The sequence below is a fragment of the Diabrotica virgifera genome, chromosome 9 (genome assembly GCF_917563875.1).
Source record: "Diabrotica virgifera virgifera chromosome 9, PGI_DIABVI_V3a".
NCBI classification, from domain to species: Eukaryota; Metazoa; Arthropoda; class Insecta; order Coleoptera; family Chrysomelidae; genus Diabrotica; species Diabrotica virgifera.
Window position 1 is genome coordinate 150,578,170 of NC_065451.1, and position 14,622 is coordinate 150,592,791.

At 32.3% G+C, this 14,622-nt stretch overlaps 1 protein-coding gene across 2 annotated transcripts in view; it reads left to right on the plus strand.

The window, feature by feature from the left end:
- Positions 1-14,622, plus strand: part of LOC114343671 (USP6 N-terminal-like protein) — a gene marked incomplete in the record, with an annotated part of 143,926 nt that overhangs the window by 43,747 nt on the left and 85,557 nt on the right. For both annotated transcript variants that reach the window (XM_050661831.1, XM_050661830.1), the window contains 1 exon segment: positions 13,623-13,772. In XM_050661831.1, coding sequence (XP_050517788.1) covers positions 13,623-13,772 — 150 coding nt within the window.

Consider the following 14,622-nt stretch of genomic DNA (forward strand, 5'->3'; position numbering starts at 1 on the left):
GTATCGGAGGAGTATGATAACTGTCACTGTGACAGGAAAATTGTATAAAATACTCCTGTCACAGACGACTAAAGGTAGGAAACTATGTAATGTAATGTTAATTTATAGGTTTATATCGATAATTTCCACCTCTACTAGTTTCATCTCTTTTTATTTAACAATGTATTATGTTTTCCATCTTTTGCGTTATTTTGCCGGTTATTAGTGCGCTCATCACTGTATAATATTTTTATAATTTGAAGTAGTTTGTGGTGTATTAGATGAATCGATAACATGACTGCAATCATTGAAATGATTACAAAGTTAATAAAAATAATTGTGAATATAATATGTATAAGTGTTCCACCTTTAGACGTCTGTGACAGGAGTATTTTATAAAATTCTCCATGTCACAGTGACAGTTGTCATACTCCTCTGATATGGCTAAAGGTGGGAAACTATGTAATGCTATGTTAATTTATACGTTTATATCGATAATTTCCAACTCTACTAGTTTCATACTTTTTTTAATTCACAATGTATTATGTTAGTACCATCTTTTTATTTCAGTACTTAAATTACGTCTCAACAGCTATTGAACTAAATTTTCTTCGTTATTGATATTTTATTTTATGGACATACGGTCTTTAAATATTTATTTTTCTTGATATAGTAGTCATGTTGTGACTGGCTGATTGACATAAAGTCCATGCCATAAAAAAAATGTATGATGTTTTCCATCTTTTGCGTTATTTTGCCGGTTATTAGCGCGCTCATCAGGCGCTACCTCAAGGGTAGAATGCGAAAACATGGAGTTGATTCCAGTTTACTCCACTTAGCCAAAACCACCATCACGCAATGACTGGTTCGATGGTGAGTGTGAGGACATTACAAGGAGAAAGAACGATGCATATAAACAGATGCAGCAAAGAAGAACTCGAGAAAAACAACAAAAATATAAAGACGAAGAAGAAAAAAGAGAATTTATGAAAATAGAATACTGGAAGAACTTGAGGCATTAAAACAGGAAAATCAAACAAGAAAATTCTATAAAACTCTGAATAATGCAAGAAAGGAATTCAAACCAATGCTAAGACTATGTAAAGATAAGGAGAGGCACATACTCAATACAAAATAAGAAATATTGAAAAGGTTGGTGGAACACTATAAAGAACTACTTACCATCGAAGTAGAAGATCCAAATCAACCAAACCCAAGAGCAGCCAACAATACACCATTAGAGCCTCCATCAATACAAAAAGTACGGGATGCAATAAAACACCTAAAAAATAATAAATCTCCAGGAAGAGATGGCATATCCGCGGAACTTATTAAATATGGAGGTGCTACTCTGACTAATCAAATATATAAAATAATACTGAGAGCCTGGAATGAGGAACAAATCCCGGAAGAGTGGTGTATTGGAATCGTTTGCTCGCTACACAAAGAGGGTGATCAATTGGAATGTAGAAACTATAGGGGAATAACCCTATTGAATACAGCCTACAAAATATTTTCGAGTATCTTATATAGTCGCCTAAGTGCACATTCAGAGGAGCTTCTTGGAGAATATCAAAGTGGTTTTAGGCCTGGTCGATCAACAACAGACGTGTGCTAAGGCAAATACTAGAAAAAAACCAATGAATTAAATATCGACACATATTGTCCTTTTCATGATCATTTTTCAGTGCGTCACAAATGATAGGAAAAAGGGTAAGTCCGTGATAATACACATTTATGACATTTATTCTAACATGACATTTTAGTTAAATCTGACAGTTGTCACATTTTATTTTCAATTTAGAATAAAAACAAATCAAATGTGTTTCTTGCATTTATAAAATGGTATTTTCTTTGATTTGTATAGTCTTATAAATTATACAGATTATATTTGTAATATTATTATCTAATTAAAAAAAAATATTTTTTTTAATTATGGCGCCATCTATCGACAACTAGAATAATCACAGAACTAGAAGTAATCACCGACGTGCCTTTTTTTCTGTCACATACAATTTAATGCGTTAGAAAGAAATCGAAAAACTGTGACGCACTGAAAGATGATCATGAGAAAAAGAATACCATCTTTTCGTAGATTTTAAATCGGTCTATGATAGTGTCCTAAGAAATAAATTGTATGAAGCCATGGATGAATTCCACATCCCTGATAAACTGATAAAATTGGTTAAGGCTACAATGCGTAAAATCGTTTGCAAAGTCGAAATACAGGGCGAACAATCACAGGCGTTTGAAACAAATGTTGGGCTGCGACAGGGAGATGCGCTGGCGTGTCTCCTCTTCAACATAGCTCTGGAAAAGGCCGTCAGAAATGCACGAATAGACAACAGAAGAAATATTTTTAATAAATCATTCCAAATTTTGGCATATGCAGATGACGTGGACCTAGTTGCCCGCACAACACGCAAACTAGAAGAAATGTATACGACCTTCTCAAATACCTCAAAAAATATGGGCCTGAAAGTAAACGAGGAGAAAACTAAGATGTTGGCATCAACACCCAACAATAGAGCCAGAAACATCGGTCACCAATTCACTGTTGGTAACTCTACCTTTGAAGTGGTGGACAAATTCACATACTTAGGCTTCCTGATCACCAAGAAGAACGTCATGACGGAAGAAATCAAGCGAAGGATAATCCTATCGAACAAATGCTATTTTGGACTGAGTAGACATATGAGAAGCAGAAACTTAAGCCAAAAAAAAAACAAAAATAACCATATACAAAACCCTCATACAACCAGTGTTGACATATGGATCGGAGACATGGACCATCTCCAAGGCAGATGAAAACCTGCTGCTTATATTTGAACGAAGGATCCTGAGAGGAATATTCGGTGGCATCTATGAAAATGGTATTTGGAGGAGGAGGTACAACTACGAGGTATACCACAGATATAAACATATATTTGGTGGTAAAGACGTAGTATCTCTTATAAGAATAGGAAGACTAAGATGGGCAGGACATCTAGCAAGATCACAGCATAACAACCCTCCTAGAAGAATCCTTATGTGACAACCTGTGGGAAGTAGAAATACGGGTAGGCCAAAACTTAGATGGAAGGATGGTGTAGATGAGGATGGGAGAAAAATAGGCGCAGCAAACTGGCAACAGTTGGCAATGGATAGGACTGACTGGCGTAATAGACTTGGGAAGGTCTAGGCTCTTTCATAGGGCACTGTATATCGTACTACATAACGATGCGACAAGTTAATTAATTATGTAGAAGAACAAGAAGTATGGGCCACATATATAAAGAAACTATTTAGAGGCAATTATACGATTCAGCTAACAATAACGTATGTCCTAAAAGTTTTGGCACAAAATTCATTGGCTTTAATTTTAACAAAAATAAAATAATACTAAAAAGGTATGTACAATTTGGTTGGGCGAGTACCCAAAGCTGAAATCTGTCCAATATTCTATAATGAAAACATTTCATCGTCAAAAACATCTACTTTCATAATCGAATACAGGCAAAGATAAATGGAAAACTAACGCAGTTTATACCAGTACAAAGCGGAGTCAGACAAGGTGACTCGTTAAGCCCACTGCTCTTTAATATAATAATGGACGAAATAATAGAAGCAGTACCTAAAGGTCATGGTTACAGAATGGGGAACAAAGAAATACAAATATTATGTTATGCAGACGACGCCGCATTAATCGCCGAGACAGAAGACGATCTCCAAAGATTAACACACATCTTCAATATAACAGCCAAGAAATACAATATGATAATATCAGTAGAATAAACCAAATGTATGACAACATCTAAATACCCACTACGATGTAAAATCGAAATTGATGGGAAAATAATAAAGCAGGAAGCAAGGTTTAGATATCTGGTAATAGATATAACCAGTTACGGAGATGTTGAAGAGGAAGTACGACAACAAAGCTTAAAAGCAAGTAAAGCGGCGGTATCTCTTAATGACACAATCTGGAAGAACAAACACCTAACACAAGACGCAAAAGCAAGAATCTATAAAGCAGCAATTAGACCTATATTGACATACACGGCGGAGACAATACCTGACACATCTAAAGCGAGACGACTACTAGAAACAACAGAGATGAAAATACTCCGACGAATATCAGGGAAAAGTCTGTTGGATAGGGAGAGAAGCGAAAACATAAGAAGATCATGCAATGTAGACGACATACATGGATGGGTGACAAAACGGAAACAGAAGTGAAACGAACACATTAGTAGAATGGCAGAGGATAGGATAGTACGAATAGCACGAGATAAGTCACCAAATGGACGAAGAAGTATTGGCAGACCAAGAAAAAGATGGTGCGATAACTTAAACAATTTAGGAGGCTAATATTGAAGAAGAAACAGGCTTTAAAGCCTACATACAAGAAGGAAGAAGAAGAAGAAAACATTTCACGCAGGACGATTTATAGAACAATAACGGGGTGCGAGCAGGGTATCTCTTATGTGAATCTACCAAAAAGTGGAAAACCACGTGCGTTTACTGCACAGAAGTCAGAAATATTGGTGAGAAGAGCAAAAAGCCAGGTTGGAATGTCAACTAGTAGATTGGTTCGTCAATACAGATCGTACAAAGAGTAGAGTAGGATATCGTTGGAATTGAGGAGGAATGGTTTTAAACATCGAGAGAGAAGTAAATCCAAATACTCTCAAGCGTAACTTTTTTGTATGTCAAGATGCTATCGTCAACTGAGTTTACTTTGCCAATGAAAAAATTATTATTTTAGATGACGAAAAGTATTTCACTTTGAGTAATTCTGAAATGAAGAAAAACGATGTAGTCTAGAAATCCGCTGCGCATCCGCTAGGAAAAATATTCCGATCCGGATTATTTGCACAATCTTACTCAAAAAGGAACTCTTTTAACAAATTTGCACGTTGCCAGGACCAAAAGTGAGTCAAAAATTTTTTAAACGTTTTTTTTGTTTTTTTACTAAAATTTTATTTTTTGAATGGAACAAAGATTTTTTAGGTTTTTTGGATCATTACAAACAGAAAAGGTCTTTAGTGACTTTTCTCTAAAGTTAATAGTTTTTGACATATAAACGATTAAAAATTGAAAAATTGCGAAATCAGCCATTTTTAACCCTCAAGAACTATGTGAAAAACTGAAAATTTGAATGTTGCCAAGGTAAGTAGATATTCTTTAAACATCGATTGATGAAATCCCGAAGAGTTTTTTGCAATACAATATTCAAAACTCCTTTGTTTTTTAATTGCTACACCGTTGCATGTGTACCTATACTATACAGTATGGTGCAAATGAAAGGAATAAATTCGTTATTTCGTAAACCGGTGACTTTAGGGAAAAATCCCGAAATAGGTCGATTTTTATTTTTAAGTTATGATATTATTGTGGCATATATGGTATACCAGTGACGTCATCCATCTGGGCGTGACGACGTAATCGATGATTTTTTTAAATGAGAATAGGTGTCGTGTGCTAGCTCATTTGAAAGGTTCTTCAATTCTCTATTCAGTAATACAGGGTGTTTCATTGGGAAAGTAACATACGATAACTGTAGAAAGAGGACACTTAAGCGATTTTAAAAATACCATACTTTGGGTCTTACTTCATTAATAACAAAGATACTGGGTGTTTTATCTATTTTGTCATTTTCGTATTTTGTTCATAACTTTTTAACCACACTGTATATTTATTTTATATTTGGCACGGAAATATTATTTAAGGTGTACAATCAATTAATTTATTTAAAATTGTTAAGAATCCAGGTCCGGATTAAAAAATATTGGAAAAATATTCCAACCCAAAAACAACACTCTGTACATTAAATTTTTTTAAAATAGATTTTGTATTTGAAAAGAGGATTAAAAACTAAATTTATTGGTATACTTTGAATTTCTGGCAAAATGATTTTCCTGGTAAAATTTTGAATTTGAGTTCTGAAATTATGCGAATTGCGAAAGCTTGAAGTAGAAAAAAATTGAAATAAGACTTAAAACTTGTTAAACACACTGTCTATTTATTTTATATTTAACACAGAATTATATTTAAGGTTCCCAATCAATTAATTTATTTACAATTATAAAAAATCCAGGGCCGGATTAAAAGATAATGGAAAAATGTTCCGACCCAAAAAAACACCCTGTACATTCATTTTTTTTAAATGGATTTTGCACTTAAAACGTGGACGAAAAACTAAATTTAGTGGTATACCTTGAATGTTCGGCAAAATGATTTTTCTGGTAAAATTTTGAATTTGAATTCTGAAATTATGTGAATTGCGAGAGCTCGAAGTAAAAAACTTAAACTGTGACTTAATTTTAATTAATACCATCATTTAATCTAAATTTGTTAAATGTTAACATTTTAATGTTTTTTTTTTATTATGGCGACAAATAATTCATAACAAATATTCACCTTTAATTAATGAATAAATAATAAAAAGTCCACAAAAAATACATAACTTTAATCAACGAACTATCTTACAAATTAAAAAAAAAATTTTCCAAAAAAAACTTATCAAAACTATAGTAATTGTTCAAAATGGCCACCACCTTGTCGAAGACAAAGTCTTGCTCTTTTTGTTACATACTCTGACTGACTTCCTAATATCGTCAGAGTTATTCTTCATTTATTGGAAGGCGTCTCTAATCCGCTCAAGAAGTTCTTCTCTACTATTTATTTCCTCGTTATAAACTTTGGATTTTAGATATCCAAAAGTTTTTTATCAGCAATCTTTTTCTGTTTTTTTTAATGTTTAAGATAGTTCGTTGATTAAAGTTATGTATTTTTTGTGGACTTTGTATTATTTAGATATTTATTAATTAAATGTGAATATTTGTTATGAATTATTTGTCGCCGTAATAAAAAAAATACTAAAATGTTAACATTTTCAAAATGTACATTAAACAATGGTATTAATTAAAATTAAGTCACATTTTATTTTTATTTTTAAGTCGAGCTCTCTCAAGTCACATAATTTCAGAATTCAAATTCAAAATTCAAAAATTCAAAGTATACCACTAAATTTAGTTTTTCATTCTCTTTTCAAATGAAAAATCTATTTTAAAAAAATTCAATGTTCAGTGTGTTGTTTTTGGGTCGGAACATTTTTCCAATATTTTTTAATCCGGCCCTGGATTTTTTTATAATTGCAAATAAATTAAATAATTGGACACCTTAAAGAATATTCAGTGATAAATATAAAATAAAAATAAAGTATGGTTAGCAAGTTGTAACTCGTATTTCAATTTTTTTCTACTTCGAGCTTTCGCAATTCACATAATTTCAGAATTCAAATTCAAAATTTGACCAGAAAAATCATTTTGCCGAAAATTCAAAGTATACCACTAAATTTAGTTTTTCTCCTATTTTCAAATGCAAAATCTATTTTAAAAAAATTCAATGTACAGGGTGTTGTTTTTGGGTCGGAATATTTTTCCAAAATTTTTTAATCTGGACCTGGATTTTTTACAATTTTAAATAAATTAGTTGATTGAACACCTTAAATAATATTTGCGTGCCAAATATAAAATAAATATACAGTGTGGTTAAAAAGTTATGAAACAAATAAGAAAATGGCAAAATAGATAAAACAATCAGTATCTTTGTTATTAATGAAGTAAGACCCATTAAGTATTGTATTTTGAGACCACCTAAGTGTCCTCTTTCTACAGTTAACGTATGTTACTTTCCAAATGACACACCCTGTATAAACATTTAAATTATTTATACAGGGTGTCCAAAAAATTTTTATTAAATTAAATTATTTGACAAAAAAAGAAGAATGTATGTAATTTATTTAATTCAAAATACATTTTACTGCTTTCACAAATCAGAAAACAAAGTTTATTTCACAAATAAACATTGCTTTTCGCTTAAATTAAATGTTCAAACTTCCAAGAGGCAGGTGGCTGGCGGGAGCTGGCTTGAACATTGAATTTAATAGAAAAGCAATGTTTATTTGTGAAAGATACATTTTTCAGTTTTTGGGTAACAGTAAAATGTATTTTGAATTAAATAAATTACATACATTCTTCTTTTTTTCAATAATTCAATTAAAAACTTTTTTTGGACATATAAATAATTATGTAAATGTTTATATTACTGAATAGAGAATTGATGAACCTTTCAAATGAGCTAGCACACGACCCCTATACTCATTAAAAAAAAATCATCGATTACGTCATCACGCCCAGATGGATGATGTCACTAGTATACCATATATGCCACAATATCATAACTTAAAAATAAAAATCGACCTGTTTCGGGATTTTTAATTAAAGTCGCCGGTTTATGAAATAACGAATGTATTCCTTTCATTTGCACCATACAGTATACACATGCAACGGTGGAAAATAGTGTCGCGCACGCTTGATTAGCAATTAAAAAACAAAGGAGTTTTGAATATTTTATTGTAAAAAACTCTTCGGGATTTCATCAATCGATGTTTAAAGAATATCTGCCTACCTTGGCAACATTCAAATTTTCAGTTTTTCACATAGTTTTTGAGGGTTAAAAATAGTTGATTTGGCAATTTTTCAATTTTTAATCGCTTATATGTAAAAAACTATCAACTTTAGAGAAAACTCACTATAGACCTTTTCTGTTTGGAATGATCCAAAAAACCTAAAAAACTTTGCTCCATGCAAAAAAAATAATTTTAGGAAAAAACAAAAAAAAACTTTTAAAAAATTTTTGCTAGCGGATGCGCAGTGGCTTTCTGGACTAATGGATTTTATGCGGACAACGCAGAGGAGTGTCCTAACAATGTTAGATACAAACATAGGCGAAATTTGCAGATAAAATTCTTGTCTGGTGCGCAATTTCTAACAGGGGCGTATCCCGACCTTTTGTGGGAAGAGTGAGGGGTGAAGCTTTGAATAGCCAGAGCTATATTTATAACTGCTTCAGTTTGTCCACGAATATCATGCCAATGACGATATTATGTTTTGGGCCAGACTTAGCATCAGGCCATTACTCAAGATATACCCAAAACTGGCTTCGACAACACCACATACCCTCTGTTCCCAAAAACGCCAATCCTCCAAACTTGCCTCAGGCTCGCCCAGTAGAGAATTTTTGGGCCTTACTATTTAGGAAAGTTTATCGTGAAGGCTGGGAAGCCCAAGATTAGTGATGTGAGTCGAGAATATTTCCAAGCGAACATTGGAAAGTTTCCGAGAATATTCGCCTAAAAAAAAATGGAAATATTCTCCTGACCGCGAATTTTTCCGGAAACTTTCAATGGAAAATTCTCGAGAATTTTCAAGAATGTTTCCGAGAACTTTCCATAATATTTCCAAGAACTTTTGAGAATATATCCAAGAGCCTTTTGGACATAATAGTCAGTGACGTAATTTGAATTTACATCGAAGTAGCGCTATTTAATTCACACGGCCGGCGAACCTATACCACTACCAAGTACAAAATAAACATTGTTTTGAACATTACCTTCATTATGCTTATACTAAAAATGCTTAAAGCTATACTATAATCACAATAAAGATGTACTATAAATAAACAAACCAAGACACGTTGAATATTACGAGGAGTACTCCCGAATCATGAATTACAATGTATAAACTTTTCAAATCATGATTTGGGATTTACAATGTATAAAAATTGTAAATCATGATTTGGGGATGCTCCTCGAACATTCAATGTGTATTGTTTGTTCAATGTGGTTTGTTTATTTCTAGTGCATCTATATTATGATTGTAGTATAGGTAAAACGCATGGGAATATTTCAAAAAGAAATAATAAATAAAAAGAAAAAAGTCAAAACTACAATTAAGTTATAACATTAAAACTTCCTGTAAAAACTTGATGGGGTTCAATCCTCAATTGTAGGTATAAATAACCTTATTGCGTCTAAAAGTGCTTTAACGGTGCTTATGGTCATAGAGGGAGAAAATTTAAAATGTTCACGGAATGTTAAACAGAACTGTCAGGATGATGAAATATTTTGGATAAAGTTGCAAAAAGTAGCAGTTGTTCTAACACCAACTGTGTGTGGATTAGGTACTTTATTGGAAGGCAATATGTTTAAAATATCCCAGGTTGTCGAGGCATTTAAGAATAAAGAAAATCCACTACGTCAATTCATCAATTAGATGCAGAAAATATTTTTACCGAAAATATTCCATTACTTCCAATCAGTAAGTCTGAGGAAAAGGAATGCTTATCTAAATAATAGAAAAAAGAAAAAAATGGCAGTGATACCTGTGCACTATGCTGCCAACTTACTTGATTCTTCTTTAACAGGGCAAAGCCTCACTGGTGAAGAGCATATATTAGCTATGCAATGTATAGACAAGATATTAACCAATCGTCCCAAGTTTATTGCGTGACCCGTCAAAATAGCCCGGTCAAAACAGCCCCGTCAAAAAAGCCCCGTCAAAATAGCCCGGACACAAAATAGCCTCGACAAAATAGCCCGCAAACAAAATAGCCCCGACAAAATAGTTCGCATACAAAATAGCCCTGGTCAAAACAGCCCCGGCTAAAAGAGACTCTTAGAAAACACCTCCAATAAAAAGATTTACATTTTAACGGAGTACCATTTATTTTAAATTACTATTCTAAATGGGAAATAAGCCACAATTTACTTAAAAAAAATATTTTATTAACGTTTCGACTTCCACTTCGGACGTCGTTGTCAAAATACAAAATATTAATAAATTAAACAAAAATGTTGTTGCTCAGTAAAAAAATTCTTCTAATAATTTAATTCAATCTGACTCATTCATATCAGCAATTCAGACGTACAGTATGGTGCAAATGGAAGGAATAAATTCGTTATTTCGTAAACCCGCGACGTTAAGGAAAAATTCTGAAATAGATCGATTTTTATTTTTAAGCTCATTTAAAAGGTTATTTATTTCTCTATTTAGAAATATAAACAATTACATAATTATTTATACAAGGTGTCCAAAAACTTTTTTTTAATTTAAATTATTTGAAAAACGGAAGAATGTATTTAATTTATTTAATTTAAAATGCATTTTACTGTTGCCCGAACACAGAAAAAAATGTTTATATCATAAATAAACATTGATTTTCGCTTAAATTAAATGTTCAAACTTCCAAGAGGCAGAAAAGACAGGACTCGAGTTCTCTGAAAAGACCATTTTTATTTAATGTGGTTAAGATAAACATCCGAATAGAGTATAATTATCATTTCCGAAAAAATGTATTTTTAAGGAATTATTTCATCATGAATTCTGAAGGGAGCTTTTTTGTCGGGGCTATTTTGTCGGGGCTATTTTGTCGGCGGGCTATTATTCCGCGGCTATTTTGTCTGCTGGCTATTTTGTCGGAACTATTTTGTGTGCGGGATATTATGTCGGGGCTATTTTGTCGGAGCATTTTCGACGGGGCTATTTTGACGGGGGTACCAGTTTATTGACAACAAAGAAAATATTTTTACAGAACTAACAAAATTCTGTGCAAAAGCAGACCTTTGGTCAATGGATTTTACTTGAAATTTAGTTTATCAGTAAATTGTATAAGCAGGGGACAAGGAATATGCACCAAAACTTCTTTAAAAGATTTGGCAATTACAATACTGGGGTTACCAGATTACTACGCTGAAACAGAGCGTAGTTATAGCACATACTCTTTCATACATAATAAAAGAAGAAATAAACTGACTATAGATAGAGCAGGGAAGTTAAACTACATTATTAATAATTTTAATAAAAATGCAATATATCCATAAGTTTCCGAAAGTTTCCAATATTCCCGGAAAGTTTCCGAAACTTTCCGGCGCGCCGCGGCGTTCGAATCTTCCCAGAAATTTTACATCACTACCCAAGATGCAGAACAATTAAGACGGCGAATTTACGAAAAACTAAGAGAAATTGATCTGAATTCCGTCCAGGACCTCATGAGAGACATTCGAAGAAATTTGCGTTTAGTAGATGAGAATGGTCCACTCCACATAATTCGATAATACAGTTTAGTTAAGTATTGGGTTATAATTTGTAATAAAAATACACATAATTAGACCGGGAAGTATCGTCTCCCCCGCTAGCGAAATTATTCCGATTCGATTTTTTTGCACAAACTTACTCAAAAAGAGGTCCTTATAACATATCCACAGGGTGCCGGACAGTGCCTTGGTCGAAAAATTGTTTAAACAATTTTTTTTTAAACAAATTCACAAAAATAATTTTTTCAACTCGAGCAATATTTTTTTAGATAATTTGAGCCAGTCTGAGCAAAAAAGGTCTCTTGCCATTTTTCTCTATAATTGATTGTTGTCGAGTTATATGCGATTAAAAATTTTGAAAAATGCGAAAATGGCCATTTTCAAGTCGATTAAAAATTATTATTATGAAAAGCAAAAAGTGAATAAATCAAGTTTCAAACCCCTTCTTCAAGGTCCTGAAGAGATTTTTGTCATTATTTTATTACAAAGCTGCTAATTTTAATTATTAACAATTAGCGCTATAGTCCAACTGTATCGTCGCTCCCGTTATCGAAACTTTTTCGATTAGACTGTTTTGCACAAATTTACTCAAAAAGAGGCCCTTATAACACATCCACAGGGTGGTGGGCGGTGTCGTGGTCGAAAAATTGTTTAAACAATTTTTTTAAACAAATTCACAAAAATAATTTTTTCGTATAAACAATTTTTTTTTGATAATTTGGATAATTCTGAGCAAAAAAGGTCTCTTGTGATTTTTCTCTAAAATTGATTGTTGTCGAGTTATATGGCCATTTTCGCATTTTTCAAATTTTAAATCGCGTATAACTCGACAACAATCAATTTTAGAGAAAAATCACAAGAGACCTTTTTTGCTCAGAATGTCCAAAATTGTCTTAAAAAAATTTGTTCGAATTGAAAAAATTATTTTTGTGAATTTTTAAAAAAAATTGTTTAAACAATTTTTCGATCACGGCACCGCCAGGTACCCTGTGGATATGCTATAAGAACCTCTTTTTGGGTAAGTTTGTGCAAAAAAATCGAATCGGAATAATTTCACTAACGGGGGCGACGATACGTCCTGGACTATAGCGCTAATTGTTAATAATTAAAAATAACAGCTTTGTAATAAAATAATGACAAAAATCTCTTCAGGACCTTGAAGAAGGGATTTGAAACTTGATTTATTCACTTTTTGCTTTTCGTAATAATAATTTTTAATCGAGTTATTAAGACTTGAAAATGGCCATTTTCGCATTTTTCAAATTTTTAATCGCATATAACTCGACAACCATCAATTTTAGAGAAAAATGACAAGAGCCATTTTTTGCTCAGAATGACCCAAATTATCTAAAAAAAAATGTTCGAAATGAGAAAATTATTTTTGTGAATTTGTTAAAAAAAATTGTTTAAGCAATTTTTCGACCACGGTACCGCTCGACACTTTGTGAATATGTTGTAAGGACCTCTTTTTGAGTAAGTTTGTGCAAAAAAATCGAATCGGAATAATTTCGCTAGCGGGGACGACGATACTGCCCGGTCTAAATGCAATTCTAAGGTGTGGCTCCTTAAGTCCTGCAACGCTGGGTATTAAAAACACATTTTTTAATCTTTGGTATATTTGTCCAAGTTTGAATGATTTTCTTAACTTGCTTTCAAGCCATTTTTTTCATATACATATTTATCGATATTTCATAATCTTGCTGATGTTGAATTGATTGTTTAGGTTCCGTTTAATCTATGCCTACGAATATGGGATATTTATTTATTGGATGGTGAGAGAGTAATAACTGCGATGGCCTACACGATACTCAAACTACATAAAAGGCCCTTACTCAAACTGTCGGATATGGACTCAATTGTAAATTATATTCAGGTAAGTTCTGATTTTTCAATTAGGAGTAGGGTTTTATGTACAGGGTGTAACAAAAATACAGGTCATAAATTTAATCACACATTCTGGGACCAAAAATAGTTTGATTGAACATAACTTACCTTAGTACAAATGTGCATATAAAAAAGTTACAACCCTTTGAAATTACAAAATGAAAATCAATTTTTTCCAATATATCGAAAACTATTAGACATTTTTTATTGAAAATGGACATGTAGTATTCTCATGGCAGTAACATCTTAAGAAAAAATTATAGTGAAATTTGGACACCCCATACAAATTTTATGGGGGTTTTGTTCCTTTTAACCCCCCCCCCCCCCCCAAACTTTTGTGTACGTTCCAATTAAATTATTATTGTAGTACCATTAGTTAAACACAATGTTTTTAAAAAACTTTTTTGGCTCTTAGTACTTTTTCGAAAAGTCAGTTTTTATCAAGATATTTTGAATATTCGTCAAATCCACCACATATTTGTATATGGTTAAGTACGATTATGGAGACTTAGTAATAATATGAAAATTTATGTATGATTTACATTTTTAGGTATATTTTGAACCATATTAAAAAAGAAGCCACAATCCGATAAAAGGTGCCTTCTCGAAAAAATACAAAGAGGCAAAAAAGTTTTAAAAACACTTTGTTTCACTAATGGCACCGCAGTAATATTTTAATTGGAACGTACAAAAACATTTGGGGGGTTTAAAAGAACAAAACCCCCATAAAATTTTTATGTAAACATATTAAAAATAAGCCTCAACTCGATAAAAACTGCCTTATCGAAAAAATACTAAAAGACAAAAAAGTTTTAAGAATATTGAATTTAACTAATGGT